Below are 13,502 nucleotides of genomic sequence, written 5' to 3'. Positions count from 1 at the left end.
TGCCCCTTTGCTAGTGCCCACCAATTGTTTCACTAAATGTCTCAAAGACGTTGTTTTGTTTGCTGCTGTGTGAGACCCTGAATATTTACCTTAGATTATTGGGCTTGATCTCACGAGCATGTAGGAGAAAACAGTTCATCAATTGGAGCTCCACAACCAAAGTTATGAATTTTCTAAGTTTTTCTAGAATTAAAGTTGAGTTGCAGAGGCTCTTCGAGGAAGAAGAAAGACTCCACGTGCTTCTCACTTTTGATTCTTTTTTAAACAGTCCAATAGCAAGTTGACACATGTCCATTTCTAATTGGCCTAACTTAAAAAATTCATTAAAAACTCATATGTGTGCCAAAAATTCACCGAAAATTACCCCGAACTTTTAATCACGTCTACTTTTATCTCGTGACCTCCAAATCACATGTGCTTTTGGTATTAATTTTGGTTAGATTAATTAGTATTGACTTTTGTTAGATTAATTATGTAATTGACATGGATTTTGTTCATATTTGATATGAATTTTTGTAAACTAATTGTGTCACTGACATGAATTTTGTTCATATTAATTGATATTCCATACAGACTATAATCAATTAGTAATACACGTAAAATTCTTATTTGTTTGAATTATGAATGACATTAGTATTGTTTAAATTCTAAGGGCATTTGGTTGTCTAAATTAATTTTTGAATTTTTAGCTTTTTTTTTTAACACACCACATGGATATTAGACTTAAATCTTGGACCTTGCTTGAGTCCTTTGCGAATTTTTAGCCTTTTAAATATTGCACATTCTCTGAAAAATTCCTGATCCACCATTGCATACAACTAAGGTGCCATGAAAGTTTAAACTTGAAACCTCTTGTCACAAGTCAAGACTTTTTCACTGGGCAGACTGTTCCGTTAGCTAATATTTTAACGTAAAACATATAATTGGTTCATGAGATTTAGATTTATCAATTTGGTCCCTACATTTTAAGTCATTCACAACTCTAGGACAATTATGAAACTCCATCAGTACTTAAATATGCATCATGTGATTGTTTTTCTAGTATTTGATATGCGTAAAACGCCTCTCTATATTTATTTCGTACCATAAAATGTATGACAAATTGGTTATAATCATAGTAAGAATTCCAATATCACCAACAGTTGAAGAGTCGAGGATCTTATACAAATCTTATCTTCACTCGATAAAAATATGGAAGGGACAGAGAGTTGCTACAATGTTATGGTCGCTAATTATAGTGTTATTGTATAATTATTAGTACTTTCTTGTTGTCAACAGACAAGTCTCTTCAAATATATAAGAGTTTAAAAAGGGCTAGAAACTAGGCATTCTTTGTACAATTTTGAACTAGAGTTGGGACGCAACACAACTAATGTAAATAAAATTTTGATATAAAGGATAGAATTGAACGGCCCCGATTTGTAGTATTGTCGTTTTTAGGTTTTAGTTTTCATATGTTTTTTTAGAGAGATATAGAAAATATATGAAAGAAAATAGGAGGGCGATTGAAGGGTGATAGAACGTACGTGAAAGAAATGTATATACAATTCAACATACATGTGTAATATAATGAAAACTAAAACCAAAAACGACTCGAGTTACAAGCCCCTTACTATCTCTATAAAATAGCTACACTTACAAGCCTCTTACTTATCCCTGCTAGCCCCACTCAGCTCCTATGAAAAAACATGGTTCCAGTCCAGCTCACATTCCTCTACAGAAATAGACTTTCAAGCGAAGCAGACAATCTGATAACACCATGCTTTAGTTTCTTTGAATAAAAATAATCATTATGGTAAATCCAGTGTTTCCATACTACAAATATTATGTATATATGACCCAATCAATCAGTTCACGAACAAATATAAAACCCACTACAATTTAGTAGTTTGATTTAAATTGGCAATCCACTCTAATCAAAGGAACCCAAGAAAAAGAAACTTTGGAAAATCATTATCATCCACATGCTAAAGAATTTTCAATTTTCCATGGGCCACTGAAGTCTTTGCATGCTCCAAACGACACAATGCTTTTTGAGTTCCACTCAACCCAGAACATGTTGGACTGGCTCCTAAAGTGACAGCAAAGTAAAGATAAACAGTGCAGAGGAAAGTCAGGAGTGCTAGGGCCGTTAAGAGGAAGCGGTGCCGCTGAAATAGAGTCGACCAGCTACCCAACTCATTTTGTGAGAATTGCTTTCTGAATGATGCTGACTTCCGAACAGGAGAAGACAAAATGCTGTCAAGAACCATGGTATAATATGTACTGGCCTTGCTCAGACTACCTGAAGTTTGCACACTTGAGGTCATGATGACAGGTAAGAAAGCCAAATTTTCATCATTAGGAGATGGTGTTCACAGATTCATTCGATATTACAAGCAAGGTTACACAGACCGAGGACACAGTTACACGCAGAGATCAAGGGGGTACAGTTAAGGAAAACATGACCATACTAGCACGACTAATCATAACAAATTTGTCTTCAGTTATAATCAACAGTCACATTCATACTTGAAGAAGGACGTAGCAAAAAAAGTCAATACAGTGAAAATTATCAAACCATTCTTTGGATGAGAGAAACGCCAACAAGAAACAAGTTTTAACAAATGCTGAAAACAAATTACTGAATTTTATGCCACAAAGACCAACTAAACAAAGGGATTAACCTACTAAATCATAAATCAAATGGTAGTACCATTGACAGACCAACATTATTTATGTACAATCAAGGATGTCAATTGGGTGGACTAGCCGAGGCTCAGCCCGCAAAAACGAGACTAGCCCAAAGGGTTCGAACTCAGCCCATCAGGCTTCAGGCTGAGTTCAAGCACTATTCAGGTTTGAAAGGTCGAGAAGTATGAATTTTAAAAAAATTGCACATCATGTAGCTTGAATTCACAACCTCTAGCACAAGATAAAAAAGTTCAGCCATCATCCAAAGAAAAATCTTAGTTAGAATGGTAAAATATAGTATATGAATATAAATTCTATAAAAAGAGTATAAACCAAAATAACAAGCAACGCGTACTGATTGGAAATGCTTATGGGAGGGCTAAAACACTCTTGAAAAGTGCTTCTGGGTTCTAATAGCACTTTGTAGTGCTTTCTGGAGAAGCACCTGCCAGAAAGCATTGAATTAGTCCAAATTTTCCATAAAATAGCCTATTGGCTAGTAGCAAACTGAAACACAATGAAAGATCGTATTGGCTCAACAAAATGATGATTTTATGCCTTAACAAAAAGAGGTTCTCCTTGAAAAACTGCAACTGCAAAATGAGAACCATACTTCTGGAAAATGTACTAGAAGCAAGCTACAGTTCTCATGCAAATCAACATCTTGCAACGTGTAAGGCAACAAAATTTTTGCAAAAGCATACCAACTAGCACATGCACTAAAGGCAAACTTTCAAGGAAAATTACAAGTAGCAAATGACATAAATTTTACAATGAAACTTGCTTTTCTCCAACTTTACTGAAATCCTTCAAGAACCCACGGAATACATTCATAATAGCTTTTAATATGTTCTTCTTGACTAAGAATAATGCAAGAGATCAGGAAGGGCAATGCCAATTTGATTATGTACACCAGAAATGTGAACAATACAGCACACATATATCTACCAAAATAAGAAATTAAGACCTGACAAGGTCCAATGCAAGAAGATAAAAGCACCCATGCAAGCATGTCCATAAAAGTTCAAAACTTTACAGATGGATGGAAGCTTGGCATCTTAATATTTGCAAGAGCAAAACGTTTGGCTCAGAATGAAAATAGAATTAGAACTAAAACCCAAACTAAACCCTACCAAAAATAAGAACCAAGTTCTGGAAAGAATATTAACTTGAAATAATGGCTAGTTACATGAGTATGAGAATCTACTGTTCAAAGGCACCTTAACAATAATAAACTTCTGAAAAATGAAGATGCAACACTATGCAGTAAAATCAGATGGAATTGCAGGAAGAAGCATAAAAAAAAAATTGTCTGCCCCATTGCATAACCAAAATTGAAGCGATTTTTAAAATCTTATGTCGTCTTACCATGAGAATCAAATACTCTTTTGAAATTTTCTCCAACTATAGTTGAAATTTCTTAAGGTTTGTTTGCAACATACAAGTGAGTTCAATTCATTATAATTGTCAAAGCAGCTCCTTAGTCTATTAGTTGGCCTGCTTTCAAGCAAGAATCTAAAAGTGATTACCTAATGTTTAGCTTATTGAGTAAACAAGATAAGCTAATGTCTCTTTGTTGCACAGTGGCTGGCTGTACTGTAGTTTTTCTTTTTCTTTTTTTAATTAAAGAAATTATGTTTCAAATCAGAAAATACATATTATTATTATAATACCAATCCAATGTTGATAAGTTAAACTCAATAAGAAAGCCCAGTTCTGGAAAGAATATTAACTTGAAATAATGGCTAGTTACATGAGTATGAGAATCTACTGTTCAAAGGCACCTTAACAATAATAAACTTCTGAAAAATGAAGATGCAACACTATGCAGTAAAATCAGATGGAATTGCAGGAAGAAGCATAAAAAAAAAATTGTCTGCCCCATTGCATAACCAAAATTGAAGCGATTTTTAAAATCTTATGTCGTCTTACCATGAGAATCAAATACTCTTTTGAAATTTTCTCCAACTATAGTTGAAATTTCTTAAGGTTTGTTTGCAACATACAAGTGAGTTCAATTCATTATAATTGTCAAAGCAGCTCCTTAGTCTATTAGTTGGCCTGCTTTCAAGCAAGAATCTAAAAGTGATTACCTAATGTTTAGCTTATTGAGTAAACAAGATAAGCTAATGTCTCTTTGTTGCACAGTGGCTGGCTGTACTGTAGTTTTTCTTTTTCTTTTTTTAATTAAAGAAATTATGTTTCAAATCAGAAAATACATATTATTATTATAATACCAATCCAATGTTGATAAGTTAAACTCAATAAGAAAGCCCAGTAACCCCACTTCAAATCCCCAAGTATACCGAGTAAGAATATATCTGATAAACAATAATTACTACACACAAATGAACATGCACTGTCAACTCAAACAGGACCAGGAAGGTATCAACCACTGATGATGTATATGACACAAAAAAAAAGGTTGTCAATCATATAAATTTTAAAGGCCATTTAAAAAAAATTATATATATGTGTGTGTGTGTGTATATATTTTGAAGGATTTCATACGAAATCAAATCCACAAATCACCAGCCCTTCATCACTACACAACCCGCTTATCATTCTTAATTTACTAGTTTTTAGTTCCATCATGATTAACATTATAACTATATCAATAATATACATTATGAGGAAAACAATATAATGAAAAAAGGCAAATCCATCCCGGTATAAAATTAGAATTCAAATCCGTGAAAAATAGACAATGCCTAGACAAAAAGTTAAAAATAAACAAAAATATATTCATAGCAGCACCATGCACTAAAGCTCATTGTCGCCATCAAACTACACACATCACACATTTCTTGACATCAATTCAGAAAAAAATTAGCCAATTTACTGTGTTCTGTGAGATCCCAGCAGATCGTACCGCAAAACATAGAAGGTGCAGCATTATCAGTGCTCTGAAGGCGTTAGAAAAAGAATTTAAAAGCTATAACCATGGGGGCATTTATCATATCTTTTTCTTTTTTCAGTAGATTATCAATAATTCAGCTATCCTTCTCAAATGGGTTCAATCCAAATCAAGAATTGACCTTCTACCTAAGCTTTTCTCATTCTCATAGGACCTAATCCAGATCTCCTTTCCCTTTCACGTTTCCTGATGATACAATTCTAATATCTCACATGAAAAACCCCATTTCACATTTATAACCCAAATCAACCCAAATCATGTCATTCTCGAAAAACCCATATCCATAAAAACAAGAAATACAAAGAAAGTAAAAGGAAAAAAATTGAAAAACAAAACACAACATACATGAAAGCAGTAGCTCAGATCTGAAGGGAAATGAAAAAGGAAAAGATGTGGGAAACTTACAGATGAGGCAAAATTCGATTGGATCAAAAGGAGCTTGATGGGTATTCTACGTTTGGTCTTCTTCTTCCTTTTTTCTTTTCTTTTCTTTTCTTCTCGTTTCTTTTGGGGTCTGTGTCTCCTTCTTCTTCTCCTTCTTTATATGATGTTTCGGTTTGAAGTTTGGAGAAGAGATGAGGAGGAAGTGGCCGTCCGGTCCACCGTGTTTTGACCACAAATAGAATAAATAAACAAAACAGATTTGCTGATTGAGTGCGCCGGTGTCACTCGTTTTGTGTCTTTTCTACGCGCTCAAGGGCCGTTAGGCATTATTCAGTACCTTAAACGGTGCGTTTTAGTTTGTTACCTACAAGGTCTAAAATATCGATGGTATCGGAAATCTCGGTAGTCAAAAAACATAAATTTTGATGGAAATATCGGAATATTATCAATATCAATAAAAATTGAATAAAAACCATGTAAATTGTCAGAAAAATTTGAAATTTTTTATTGAAACTTTGGAGGATGTTTATTTAGTCAAATATCTATTAGTTTATCACAAAAAATTGGAAGAAAATGCATTGCATGATAGGTTTAACTTATTTAAGTTGATTATATAGCGAGCTGACAAACATTATGAGTGTAGAAAATATGTAGTAATTAAGGAAAAAAGATTAAATACACCATAATCATTTATATATGATTTACCACAATATTTTACACTTTATACATTGCATGGTAAGATATATGAGTAACTTAGTACCATATAGAGTTCTTATGAGATTCAAAATTTTCACTATCTTCGTGACCCAAAAAAACAATAATATCCTTGATATTTTGTTGATATTATCGATATTTTAGACTATGATTCTTATTACGTTCTTTGTTTAATTCAAATTTCTTATAGATTTAATCTATCTTATCGCATTTATTTTATTGTCATTTAGTTTCTTTCATTCATCATAATCATTGCACTTATCATAAAAACGCTAAAAACACACCTACGAAACCTAACCTTCTCAACCATGAGGAAGTGAAAGAACATAGGCCAAGAAAAGGTCCCTGACTTGGCCAATCAATCATTGATTAAAACTTAGAAGCGCAAACACATCCATTCAATCTTTTCTATCTGAGCCATTAATATACTAAACATATAACTTCTAGAGTTTATACCCAAAAAAACATAAAACGACACTAGTAGAAAAAGCCCTAATTATTCTATGAAGTATGTGGAATATGTGTAGAATGAGTATATATTCATATAAAATAATGTGGCCTAGAAATCGAGTTGGGTTCAGACGGTCAAGGCCTCAAACTGACCCATAAAATGATTAAGTTGAGGTTGAGCATGTCTTCATTAGGGGTTGGCATTTGAACCGGTGAACCGAGTCGGATAAAAAAAACCATGTTGACAAAAAAGTAACTTAGGCTTAAAAACTAAATCGGACCGTGATGGATTGGTTCTCATCCCGATTCTTCCCTTGGACAAAAACATTCTAAACTAAATCGAACTGGTTATGTTAAATTTACATACTTATTTATATCCAAATTTATTAGGAAGCCTAAATAATACTAGATACTTTAGCCCAATTAATACCCAAATGCTTTATTCCCAATTTATACCCAGCTAAATAACAATTATAGCCCTACTTCTTTTTCTTTTTGGTGAACTATAACCGTTCTTCTTGTTGCACCTCTGTCTTTCTCTCTTTTCCACCTCTTTCTTTTCCCTCTCTCTTCCTCTTCCTCTCTTTCTCTTTTCTTTCTCTTTCTTGTTTCTTCACCTCTTCCTCTTTTTCTCTTCTTCCAAATCAAAAACCAACCAAATTGAACCAAAACCGTATAGCACCAGCCATTAGCCCTCCAAAATGAACCGTGTAAGTTTTGGGGAGGCTCCAAACCCATGCAACACGTTGTATGAAAATCTAACTAAACTCGTATGTAACTTTTGGTTTTTACTCCAATTAAAGGGATAAATCAGAATGAACCGAACTATGCTCACCCTTAATGTTCACCTAATTCTAACTTGTCAAATCGGGTTAATGATTAAGTTAAGTTTGGGATGATCCAAGTTGCACCTGTAGATGAGAGTGTTTATGTTGAATTGATAAAGTTGCTTTTGTACAAGGAGAGAGAAAAAAACCCGACCCCACCTATGGTGTTTGTGGAAATATCTGAGAAGAAAACCCGACCCGACCAACGTGGCGACTCAGTTGGACTTGAGACAAGGTCCAATAAAACCGTGGAAAATTCGAATCCGAACCTAAAAGCAAAAGTCTTTGTAGCTTTTATTAGGCTCTTAATCTATCTTCGCTCTGTTGATCTTTGCTCTCCAATTTCCAGAAGGTAGTCGATCTTAATTCTTTACTATTAGAATTGTATGATCAAATTTCAGGAACAATTAATATGTATTTCATTAATTACATCATGGGTTTTGTATAAGTTTCTTTCAATCTGATCGAATTTCTCATTTTGTTTATGTTGTTTCTAGGGTTCTAGTTGTTTTGCAATATAGGTTTATAATTTCTTTGTTGAATTATTGAATTGAGCTGCAATCTCAAATAGGGCTTTGAATAAAGCTCAAGGCCTGAAACTTATTTAAAATTTTCGTATTTAGTTGAAAATTCCATCAGGGTTTTGTATTTCATATGATAAAGTCTTGAATTTTTTTTTTGGGGGATTAATTTGCTTATTAAAGAGTTATCTGTGGGTGAGGCGTGAAAGAAGAAGATGTGGGCAGCTTCCTGCCTGGCGTCGTGCTGCGCTGCTTGCGCCTGCGATGCGTGTCGGACGGTGGTGTCGAGTATCAGCCGCCGGTCTGCAAGGATTGCATACTGTGGGCTCTTCGCGCTTTCTCTGATCGTCTCATGGATTCTCCGTGAGGTCGCAGCTCCCCTCTTGGAAAAGATTCCTTGTAAGCCACCTCTTTCATCATTCCAAATATTAGGCTGTGGTGTTATGATGTACTTGCTGTGCTCTGTACAGATGTTTTGAATGTTTGGTAATGCTTTATAAGAAACTCATTATGACATAATGTCTTTAAATGGGTGAAATTTTTTTGATTTCCCATGGAAGTTTGACTACAACTAGAGGATTGTTTGGTTCTTGGGTTTAGTGGTATGTGGTCTTGCATATGACACTGATCTCAGACTGGTTATTGATGCAGGGATTACTCAGTTTAATCAGACACATAACAGGGAGTGGTTCGAAACAGATGCAGTGCTTCGTGTTAGCTTGGGAAATTTTCTCTTCTTCACCATTTTAGCTGTTATGATGGTTGGCGTGAAAAGCCAGAAGGATCCCCGTGATAGTTTGCACCATGGTGGATGGATGATGAAAATTATTTCCTGGTGCCTTTTAGTGATCTTCATGTTTTTCATGCCAAATGAGATTGTTAGCTTCTATGGTAAGCACTATATTCTCAGGATTTTTTTTTCGTAGTGCATAAAATTTTCGCTGTTTTCTTGTTTCAAAAGTCCCAAGATGAATTCCAGTCTCTGGGCTTGATGAACACATTGCAGTTTTACATTTAAGAAAAAAAATCAGATGCTAAACTTCAGTACATTTATTGACCTTTCTTGACCAGTTACTGCTAATCTCTGCCCACAGAGACCAATCATCTGTTTATTTCTTAAATTTTGAACAGACAAGAAGTGTCATGATTGCGCTTTCTTTTCAAAGAAAATATACTTAGTATATCTCATGTTGTCACATCTGAATAGTATTGCATACATGCAACATGAATTTTTTTTTACATCAATAATACTCTTATTGATTTAGCACTTATTGCAATCAAAACAGTATATCATACTGTTGTAAGTTCAGTTTATTATGTTATCATAATAGAAAACCTATATGTCTGTAACAACTAGTATGTCCTTGTCATCTGCGTATTTCCATTTCTTTCTGTGAGTGCTTCACGTACTTGAGCGGAATGATAATAGTGGTGATTTTCTGCTTTAGTGTAATCTTAGATTATTCACTCATCTTTTTATGTTTTCCATATTATTTTTTGACTCCTGAACATTTTCTATTGCTAAATCAAAATAGGCTTTACAAATTGGAGAACTTACTTATGGGCTTACATATGTTGAACCTAGAGAATAGTAGCTAGGTTAACACTCCAACATTGTTCTACATCTATCTGTGAATTATGATTCGTTTTTGGGTTCTATATATATTTTGCTCTTAATTTTTTTAGTGAATTAAAATGTACCTTGGTTAGAGTATCCTGATGCTATAAAATAAAAGGTTTGTGGTCATGATTTGTGATGCAAGGAAACTGAGAAGATTGGATTAATATTTGAGTCTCTTCTGTTAATTTCCGAATTTAGGTTCTTCTGTTAATTACATTTTTGGAAACTCTTTTCATTTGTGTGACTAAAATTGACAGTTAAATATCGTGTTTGCAGAGACAATTTCAAAGTTTGGCTCAGGATTTTTTCTCCTTGTACAAGTTGTACTTTTGTTGGATTTTGTTCATGGGTGGAATGACAAATGGGTTGGATATGATGAGCAGTTCTGGTTAGTTTATTATTTCCTCAAGTATCTACTATTTATTTTCACATTTCTACATTTCTACATTCTTATATTGATTTTAACTTGAATCTTCATCGTTTATATAGGTACATTGCACTTTTTGTTGTTTCTCTTGTTTGTTATCTGGCAACATTCGTCTTCTCTGGACTTCTTTTCCATTGGTTTACGCCATCCGGACATGACTGTGGGCTCAACACCTTCTTTATTGTCACAACTCTGATCTGTGTGTTCCTTTTTCTCATAGTCGCTCTGCATCCTGCTGTAAGTTTTTAAATTTCATGGTTCTTTCTTTATAGCTAATTATAATCAGTTACCAAAAAAGGAAAAGAAAAAAATAACACCATAATTGTATCACTCATGTTTGCAAAGATACAACTAGAAGAAATAAAAAATGAAGAGGGATAATACAAGTTGTATAAGGCTGATATTGGTGATTATAATTCAAGGGATTGTTGCCTTATCTTTTACTGCTTCTACGAGGGCACAGAGACTAGCTATAGATTCAGTGATATACCAGAGTTGCAGAACACACAGAGGAAAAAAAATAGCCCTTGTTTTATTTATTTTCTTTTTTGGCAACGACAAAGAAAGAGGCAAACAAGGAAGAGAGGGAGGAATTTGGAGGAAACCATGTTCTATTTCCATGGGACATTGCAAAGTCTGACTAGTTAAAACTCAAAATGATATATTAAATTGGGATTACATCGATTCATGCTTTGTATAGATGAGTTAACTGTCTTCTTGGGCTAAACCAGAAGTATATCACTCTCCAGATTATGGTCATCTGTTATAAGGCAATGCAGGTGATGAGTGAGGTTTTCATAAACTTGGTTCAGTCTACTATTTATCTCTGTATTCTGTTGAGAGCAGCATATGTATTCAATACTAAATCTAGATTCTAGAACTGTACTTCCACTTAGCTTAAAAGAGTCTATATGTTGCTTAGCTTCTTGGTTGCACATATTTTGTATTGGTATGGTTCTTTTTACATTTATACTCTGATGTTATACATGTGTAGCCATGGTATGTTGATTTGTGCAGATTCATTCGTAATAATTCAGTATTATGATTTCTGTAATAATTCAGTATTATGATTTCTTAGTTATGATTTTTATGTTATACAGGTAAATGGCAGCATTTTGCCAGCGTCAGTTATATCAATGTATTGCACATACCTTTGCTACAGTGCACTTGCCAGTGAACCAAGGGAATATGAGTGCAATGGTCTTCACAAACATTCCAAAGCTGTTTCCACTGGGACCCTTACCCTTGGTTTGCTAACCACTGTTCTTTCTGTGGTTTATTCTGCTGTTCGTGCTGGATCTTCTACGACTCTTCTCTCCCCACCAAGTTCTCCTCGTGCAGGTAATTCTTGGCAGAACCTTTAAAACTATTGTTTCAACATATGCAATTTGTCTGTACTAACCGAGAAAAATGTGCTTAAACTGTCTTACAATTATTTTGTTTTTGGTTTTTGTTTCTTGAACAATTGTATTTGATGTTTGGTTACATGAGAAAATTTTGAAGGCAAAAATATTAACATTGATAGGCTATCTAGTTTTGCTATAATACTAATATTCCTTTTCTGTTTTTTTGGGTTGTAAATTTCTTGCCTGGTGAAGGTGCTGGAAAGCCTCTGCTTCCATTGGACAAGGCAGACGAACATGAAGAAAAAGAGAAGGCAAAGCCAGTATCATATTCATATTCGTTTTTCCACATCATCTTCTCTCTTGCTAGTATGTACTCGGCAATGCTTCTGACAGGATGGACAACCTCAGTTGGGGAGAGCGGGAAGTTGGTTGACGTGGGGTGGCCATCTGTGTGGGTGCGGATTGTGACTAGTTGGGCAACTGCAGGTCTGTTCATTTGGTCTCTTTTGGCTCCTATTCTGTTCCCCGAGAGGGAATTCTGAACCCTGCCACCACCAAACTAGAAGGGTTTGCTCATCAGTGTCTCAAGTATATTTATTTATTGTGTGTATGCATCTTCTATTGTACTTAAAATACCATCCACTGTGTAAATAGAATGGTGTGTGTTGACTTTTGGAATAACCAATTGTGCTTGGTAAACTACATGTTAATGAGCAAAACAATATTATCAGTGATTTCCCCCAAAGTTTCTTTAATGGATTTGATCTTTTTTCAATACTTGGCTTACCACTTGAGCTAGCCCTTGAGGTTCTTCCATGCACCATCTAGGTATGGATAAGGAAATGTCAAGCCTGGTTTTGGTTCTAGCTTTTGTTCCATTTCTTTTTACGCGGCCTTGTTCTCTTTCATCAGCAATTCTAACTAAATAGTGTGAAGATTGCGAAAACAAGCAAAGCCTAGAAGATTTCGATGCAAATAAAAGGATTTCTCCACTCCAGTTCTCATGGTTTCTACGTTTGCAATTCCTAGGGAACTAAAACATATTTATCTTTGGTGAAGAATAACCAACACCATTTTAGACAGGTCTCTAATTCTTTTTCCTTAAAAGGATCAAGCAATTCAAAATGTCGCAACCGTCATTTAGATTTGGCGTTACCGATTTGGTTGATTCATGGAGGTTAAATTGATATAATGTTTAATTTTGGACCTGTTTGAAAACCATTTTAGTTTTCATTTTTTCAGTTTTTAGTTTTCAGTTTTGATTTGTATAAAACTGAAAACATAAGTTTTTATTTTATTTTTATAAAGTCCAATTTGGGAAGGGGGCAAACCGAGCCTTGGGACCTTGAAAATAATAAACTTGTTTAGTAACTCTTTTTTAATTTCAAAAAAAAAAAAAAAGAATTGTTTAAAAGTTGTTTGGTAAGGGGGCAAACCGAGCCCTGGGACCTTGAAAATAATAAACTTGTTTAGTAACTCTTTTTTAAATAAAAAAAATTAAGAATTGTTTAAAAGTTGTTTGGTAACAATTTTCAGTCTTATGTTTAACTTGGAAATTAAATTTTTATCGGAGGTCATAGAATGAAAATGCATGTTACAAAAAGTCTCTTAACATTTTTTAG

General features: G+C 34.2%; 2 protein-coding genes across 8 annotated transcripts; one reads left to right on the top strand and one right to left on the bottom strand.

Annotated features, from left to right (window-relative positions):
- Nucleotides 1–1,763: 1,763 nt before the first annotated feature.
- On the bottom strand, nt 1,764–6,252 carry LOC103328240 (ephrin-A3 protein). Of its 3 annotated transcripts, XM_008230637.2 has the most exons (3): nt 5,996–6,252; nt 3,029–3,118; nt 1,764–2,284 (listed from the first exon to the last, which is right to left on the bottom strand). In XM_008230637.2, exon 3 carries the CDS (start codon nt 2,250–2,252, stop codon nt 1,968–1,970), a length of 285 nt encoding a protein of 94 aa, XP_008228859.1. In that variant the 5' UTR covers nt 2,253–2,284; nt 3,029–3,118; nt 5,996–6,252; the 3' UTR covers nt 1,764–1,967. The 3 variants fall into 3 exon arrangements, with proteins under 3 accessions (XP_008228859.1, XP_008228860.1, XP_088907058.1); XM_008230638.2 differs by lacking the exon at nt 3,029–3,118 and having other exon boundaries at nt 1,764–2,298; XM_089050932.1 differs by lacking the exon at nt 3,029–3,118 and having other exon boundaries at nt 5,996–6,250.
- Nucleotides 6,253–7,632: 1,380 nt separating this feature from the next.
- On the top strand, nt 7,633–12,655 carry LOC103328241 (Serinc-domain containing serine and sphingolipid biosynthesis protein). Of its 5 annotated transcripts, none has more exons than XM_008230639.3 (7): nt 7,633–8,317; nt 8,670–8,885; nt 9,138–9,377; nt 10,384–10,495; nt 10,597–10,771; nt 11,635–11,875; nt 12,133–12,655. In XM_008230639.3, exons 2-7 carry the CDS (start codon nt 8,702–8,704, stop codon nt 12,420–12,422), a joined length of 1,242 nt encoding a protein of 413 aa, XP_008228861.2. In that variant the 5' UTR covers nt 7,633–8,317; nt 8,670–8,701; the 3' UTR covers nt 12,423–12,655. The 5 variants fall into 5 exon arrangements, with proteins under 5 accessions (XP_008228861.2, XP_008228862.2, XP_008228863.2 ...); XM_008230640.3 differs by having other exon boundaries at nt 8,177–8,317; nt 8,687–8,885; XM_008230641.3 differs by having other exon boundaries at nt 8,178–8,317; nt 8,696–8,885.
- Nucleotides 12,656–13,502: the final 847 nt, after the last annotated feature.

This window comes from Prunus mume, linkage group LG4 (assembly GCF_029339155.1).
Source record: "Prunus mume cultivar Tortuosa linkage group LG4, ASM2933915v1, whole genome shotgun sequence".
Lineage (NCBI taxonomy): Eukaryota > Viridiplantae > Streptophyta > Magnoliopsida > Rosales > Rosaceae > Prunus > Prunus mume.
The sequence above is the reverse complement of the archived record's forward strand: the minus strand, read 5'-3'. Positions and strand labels throughout refer to the sequence as shown.